The sequence below is a fragment of the Bos javanicus genome, chromosome 25 (genome assembly GCF_032452875.1).
Source record: "Bos javanicus breed banteng chromosome 25, ARS-OSU_banteng_1.0, whole genome shotgun sequence".
NCBI classification, from domain to species: Eukaryota; Metazoa; Chordata; class Mammalia; order Artiodactyla; family Bovidae; genus Bos; species Bos javanicus.
Window position 1 is genome coordinate 36,196,129 of NC_083892.1, and position 6,046 is coordinate 36,202,174.

At 51.4% G+C, this 6,046-nt stretch overlaps 1 protein-coding gene across 7 annotated transcripts in view; it reads right to left on the reverse strand.

Annotated features, from left to right (window-relative positions):
• STAG3 (STAG3 cohesin complex component) overlaps nt 1-6,046 on the reverse strand; it is a 31,165-nt gene that overhangs the window by 6,334 nt on the left and 18,785 nt on the right. For 4 of the 7 annotated variants that reach the window (XM_061402121.1, XM_061402127.1, XM_061402125.1 and 1 more), the window contains 16 exons: nt 5,697-5,811; nt 5,439-5,544; nt 5,153-5,256; nt 4,822-4,914; nt 4,623-4,712; nt 4,166-4,366; nt 3,975-4,045; nt 3,795-3,882; nt 3,256-3,336; nt 3,078-3,185; nt 2,765-2,933; nt 2,520-2,656; nt 1,467-1,568; nt 801-949; nt 428-556; nt 171-328 (listed from right to left, as the gene is read on the reverse strand). In XM_061402121.1, coding sequence (XP_061258105.1) covers nt 171-328; nt 428-556; nt 801-949; nt 1,467-1,568; nt 2,520-2,656; nt 2,765-2,933; nt 3,078-3,185; nt 3,256-3,336; nt 3,795-3,882; nt 3,975-4,045; nt 4,166-4,366; nt 4,623-4,712; nt 4,822-4,914; nt 5,153-5,256; nt 5,439-5,544; nt 5,697-5,811 — 1,901 coding nt within the window. The remainder of the gene's footprint in view (nt 1-170; nt 329-427; nt 557-800; nt 950-1,466; nt 1,569-2,519; nt 2,657-2,764; nt 2,934-3,077; nt 3,186-3,255; nt 3,337-3,794; nt 3,883-3,974; nt 4,046-4,165; nt 4,367-4,622; nt 4,713-4,821; nt 4,915-5,152; nt 5,257-5,438; nt 5,545-5,696; nt 5,812-6,046) is intronic. The other 3 variants (XM_061402122.1, XM_061402123.1, XM_061402124.1) reach the window with 3 other exon arrangements.

A 6,046-nucleotide genomic window follows, 5' to 3' on the forward strand; every position in this document is an offset into this window, starting at 1 on the left:
AAACCTTGGAAGAAAATGAGTAGCCTTAATGATAGTAGGGGCTACATGAATATTTATTTGACCAAATGCAAGACTCTGAAAGGGGCAAAGACCACATGCTGCTTCCCTAAGCAGTGGCTATCAAGGCAGTAGCGCTGAGCACCCCGATACCCACACTCATTGCACTTTACCTTCAACTCGCCTCTTCTTGGAGCGGGGGTAGCCCTGAGGGCTGACCTCTGCCGTGTTCTCTCCGGGGCTGAGGGAGTGGCAGTAGGTGGTGACTGGACCCCAGGGACGACCAGGTGCCTGGGAGACACGCTGCAGACACTTTTCCAGGTAGGACAGTCTGAGAGAGAGGCGGGATGGAGCCTGTCTGAAGTGGTCACAGCCCTCACCAGACCCTTCCTCTCTCACCCACGTCTTTATCCACCCACCCCTAACTTACAGCAGCTGCTTGTCCTGATGGAAGAGTCGGGGGGAGAACTCTGCGAGGAGCTCCAGGAATGCCAGATTTGGGGGCTGACTGGAGGAGCCAGCTGGAGGAAGCTCAGACAAGGAGAACTTGATGCCTTCCCTTGGTTGAGCAGAATCATTTTAGGAAGACAGGCCCCTCCCAACTATCTCCCAGGGCTGAGGCATCCTGTCCCAGTGCTTCTTCCTCCCCCTGGACCCAGCCTGTCGCCCAGGGATACCCGCTCACCCACGTGACCGCTACTCCTGGACCTGATGACCCTCCCTCTGAGACCTCACTCCCAGCTGGTCCTGTAGACAGAGTCTGGAAGAGTCAAGTACCTTGCCTTCTACCAATACTTCCTTACTTGTGTAGCATGACCACAAGGTCACGGTTCTGTAGCTGCTGGGGTCCAAAGCTCAAGGCAAATCTCCTGGCCAGGTCCCTCATCTCGATGAAAGCTGGAAGCTCATTCAGGCCCTGGGGCCCTTGTTCCTGCAGCAGTTCTGTGTATAACTGTCCAGGAGACATGGCACACGGGAAAGGGAGGAACAAGATAGAACAAGCAAGTACAGCATTCCTTTCTCTGTCCTTTAGAAATTCTAAAGGGCTTGGGACACCATCTGCTGTTTTTACTTTCTTTCCTCTGAGGACACTGACCCTATTCCTGACTGCCTTGCACCAGAGAAGGCTTCACTGTGCTCTGTAAAAACAAATTAAAATGCCTGTAGTAACTGAAGGATCTGAGAGACGACAGCCAGAAGAAAATTAGGAATTCCCTGTCACTTTATTGTGGTGCTCCCATGTGCTAATTCACACAGGAGATCTATGGGATTGGGGTAGAAACTGCCCTGACGGTTAAAATAAATTACTTTTTATGGATCTACTAGTTACGAAGGAGACTGTCACGTGAAATAAAAGTCAAAATAAGTTAGAAACGTCCTGCTCTGAAAGAGCTCACGTTCTGAACAGCTGGGGGTGGGCTGCAGTGGGGGACACAGAAGGCCTGAGGCCCCCCAGGCAGAAGGGGTACCTGCTTGAGGCTCAGCAGCAGGATTCGGGAACAGTGGCTTCGGTCAATCTGCCTTGCTCTTGTTAATGTTTCCTTGATAATATCACCATAGTCATTGTAGAACTGATGGGAAGGAAGTAGACAAAATGATGTTGACCACAGAAAGGGACTATTTCTGTTTTGATTTTTTCTTCCCTTTTTTTTCTTTTCTGGGTGAGCGGGTATCCCTGGGCGACAGGCTGGGTCCAGGGGGAGGAAGAAGCACTGGGACAGGATGCCTCAGCCCTGGGAGATAGTTAGGAGGGGCCTGTCTTCCTAAAATGATTCTGCTCAACCAAGGGAAGGCATCAAGATTTTTTCTTTCCTTTTCCTTCCAAAAGGACCTGAGGTAGGGAATATGAATCTACGCATGAAACAACTCATACTAGACCACATCTCCGGCCAGCAGAGACAAAGCCCCAGAGAAATCACGGTTTAGGCAAATAACGAAGGGAAGAAACCCTGCCTGGAGTCCATTTCTTAGAGAAGAGTAGGAACCTGCCAGAACACACTGCCACTGCACTGAAACCTTCGCTGTTTGTCTCCCCCAGAACAGAAGCTCCAAGGAGCAGGAACAGTTGACTGTTGTTCACTGAGGAGCCCTTAGTGCCTGGGATACTAGGTACTCAATAAATAGAAATCAACACGATGGTGGGTTGAGGAGACCAAGGTAGGTATCTAGGTACCTTGGAAGGACTGAACCCTCTTCTGTTCTTTTTATTCCCCTTCTTACATTACCCCATTCCACAGACTAGGCTCACAGAAAGAAAAAAAAAAAAAAAAATTCTGGACAGGAAGATTAAGGCATTTTTCCTCCAATGAATTTCTTCCTAACAGCTTTTCCTCCACAATTGTTTTCTAAGGCTCTTTTCTTTGTCCCTTTATTCCAAACCACAGGCCTTCCCCTTTAAGCTTGGTTTTCCTTTTAAGCTTTTCCTTTAAGCTTGGTACTATCATTTCCCCCACCCTTTCTGTAGCGCTACAGGGTCTGAGGTCATGAGTCAGAGCCATACTCAGCCTGGCGCCCTGCTGTACCTTGCTGTAGTGCTTGAAAACATCCGAGGCCGCGTCCATCTCCAGCACCCCATAGAGCAACAGCTTGCAGAACCCAGCCAGGAGGCGGCGCCGCTGGTGCAGCTGCTCAATCTGTAAGTGATCCTCCTGGGAATGACCTGGCTCCCCCCAAGCACAGAGTGGAAGTGTCAGAATCACAATTCAGGCCCCCTGCCCTCCAAGCCCAAAGCAGGCCTGAGCCCCAAACCCTTCCCGAGCCCTGGTACCACCGCTCAGCTCCCCAGGCTGGATGAAGACATGGTCCATGAGGAAGCTGGCCAGCTCAGACTGCAGAGTGGCTTCAGGAATAAAGACAAGGGGCCTGAGGAACTCTCGTCCCCCTATAATCATCTGAGGGCTGAAGATGAGAAGCAGATCACTTAACAAGACAAAAGCCTGTTGGGGGAAAAAAGAGAATGCTTAAAAAGGACAGAAAAGTGACCATGACAGAAATTATATTGCTAATTTCCCCTCAGAATGGGTTTCCCCAGACCATGGGAGCCGGGCTACAGACGATGTGCGTCCTTGACGAACGCTCACCTGCTCCTGGATCTCAGAATCCACATCTGAGAGGCAGCTCTGGCAGAGTTCGCAGAAGGCTACCATCCTGCCCTTCAAATCCAACAGCTGCTTCTGTGGAGACAACGACTTCAAGGGAAGGAATGAAGGAAGACACTGGTACTCCATTCCTGTTCCCCCTCCTCAGGCCCATATTCACCTGGGAAGCATCTGATCCAGAAATGTGGGTTAGTGTCCAAAGAATGGAAAAATAGACAAGAGTCAAGGCCGGCAGGGTCACCTGTAAGAACCACATGTTAAAAAGCAAAGATCAGTAGAGTAACGGGCAGGCGGGGAGACACAGACAGGCAGATACACATGAAGGAAAGAAGAAAAAAGCAGACCAGGAGAGAGAGAATGAGATGAGGAGACACCTACTTCCTTTTCCGGTGAGGAAAAAAGTGATTCTCGACAGTCTTCAGAGAATTCTGCCCTGAGCAGGAATGCCATCTCTTCCTGATTTAAAGTCTCCTATAATCCCTCAATATTATCCTTGACTCCCCAGAAGCCAGAGAGAATGACTGTTTTCAGGTGCTGGGAAAGTACATTCACTTCCGAGAGTGGGACAGAAGGAACGACACGCACGCTGGAGTTCTCATCCACTCCACACCCCTGGGACTGGAACCACCTGCAAGGCGGCCACCTGGGACACGGGGCCCCTAAGACTCCTGCTTCCACATTTCCAACTTGTCTACTTGCCTGGTGAGGAACTTCTCCTGTGTCCACAGCCTTTCGGAGGAGTTGGTAGCAGGGCTCATAAAGCTCCCAGCGGGTTAGGTCGTGGGCACTTTGTGGGGGGTGGGGGGCGGAAGAGGGAAATGTTACACTGGAACGGACACCGGCAGGAATAGAAGAGGGAGCAGGCAGGGAGTTGCTCACTTGTAGAAGGCAGAGAGGCGCTTCAGAGTGGCTGCCAGACTGTACACCTCATCTTCATCTAGGAAGGACGACTGAGGAAGAAAGGAAGTCCATGTGGCATTTCCCCGAGAACTCGCGGATCCACACCCCCATATCTCATGGCCTCTCCCACACAGGTCTGGGGAGTCCTGTCACATAGCCCTACTTCCAACCTGAAGCAGTTCTTCAAGCTCCTGCTGGAAGCGGTCGGTCAGGAGATCCACCAGCTGGCTGCGGGCAAAGTCCACGCGGGTGAAAAATGTGAACTCAGGATTACACAGCAGATAGAGGGCATGAGCGCCTGCCTCAAGCACCGCAGGCTCCGCATGCTTCACCACCACCTCCTGGAGCTGCTGCAGGAGCAGCTCCAGGTGCTGAGAAAGAAAGGTGGGAGAAGACAGTGTCGTGGGGGAGCTGGGGAAGAGAACTCCTCCTGAGGGGACTAGACACGGGGAGAAAGAAACAGCATTGACAACATTAAACTTCAAGGATAAGATGCCTAGGAGAAGGAAGGCTTATTGGTTTTTCTAGAATCCATGTCCTTAAGAAAAAGCAGGTACTGGCAGTAGAATCTTTGGCTCTGGGACAAAAGCAGCAAGCAAGAGGGAATGTGTCGTCCTCTCCCCTCACTTTCTCCAAGCGCCTGGTACAGTAGATGTTGAGGTCGAAGTAGTTGAGAAGTTGCAGCAGGGGAGCCACCTTCTCTGCATCAGCTGAGAACTGCGGTGATTCAGAGGGAAGCCTACTTACAACCTGCCACACTGCTAATTTGGAGGCCACTTCCTTCCACCCGCTCTTTCCCAGAGGCTGAGCGATGAGGCACCTCTACCTTGGCCAGGAGCTGGGGGAGCAGGGGGATGAGGTGCTCAGTCAGCTTCACCTTGTCATCGGCTTGGATCTTACGTTCTTTTGGGGTTAAGCCCTGAAATTAATCATTTGGGGATGGGGGAAAGGTGTATGTATGTGTATTCCTCTGCCTGATAATCTTATCTTCCTAGGAAGATAAGCAGCTCCCTTCAGATTTCTTTTGCTAGAAATGGAATTCTTCGAGAGGCTGAGGAAGGAGCACCCTAACCTAAGACTTGAGGGTAAGGACAGACAGTACCTGCCTGGATTTAACATTGCCAACAACCCTCACCCCCGCACCCCTCACGCTGTACCTTCTTCCCTGTGACCCGTCCCACAGGTGGGTGGCCCTCTGAAGCTTGCCGGACACTGGATACAAGAATTTCTATCAGCGTACTCTCTTGTACATCGCCCAGGTCTGGGTTGGCAGGCGGATGGAAAACACAGATTCATAGATTATCCACACCTGATCCCTAAGAACCCCCTCCATCACCCCCATCACCCATTACCTATGCCTTCTACAAGTCAGGAGAGAAATCTCTCCTGGTTTCCTACAAGGAGGGGAGAGGGCCCCTTCCCTGGCTACCAGCTGGCACATACTCTGGTCCTTCTCCAGCAGCAGGCTTGTCAGACTCTCCCAGTCCTTCAGCAGAGGCCCTGCACAGTCCCACAGGCTGTCAACTAAGTATGCGGCGTGGTCATGGAGCTGTGGGAGGAGGCAGATGTTAAGTCACCGAAGCCATATGTTAACACGCTAGAAGTGGCTCCCGATGAATCATTTCTCCACCGCGTGTAGAGCCAGCTCCCATCCTTCTCTACCTGCACATCTTAGCACAACAGCTCCTTTCCATACGTCACCTCACTCTCCACGAAAAAGGACAGCAGAAGGTAGAAGAAAGTCCTCTGGGGGCGTGGACTTCGGCGACGCTCTCTCCCGCCCACTGCTCTTGTCTCACACTCAGGGTAGAAGAGCCTGGTAGAAGGGGCACAGGGAAAGGGCACAGCACAGGAGAAAGGAAGGAGTACAAGTTACCTTGGAGGGAGAGGATTAAAGGAGAAAGAGACAGAGCTAAGGAAAGTCTCCAGGGATTGAGGTGGGAAGGAGACACCAAGGGAGACTAATGGGTTGGGGAGGGGAGCTTAGAACAGCAGCAGATGATGGAGAGAAACCAAGAGAAGACGGCGTTATAAAGAAACAAACAAAAGGA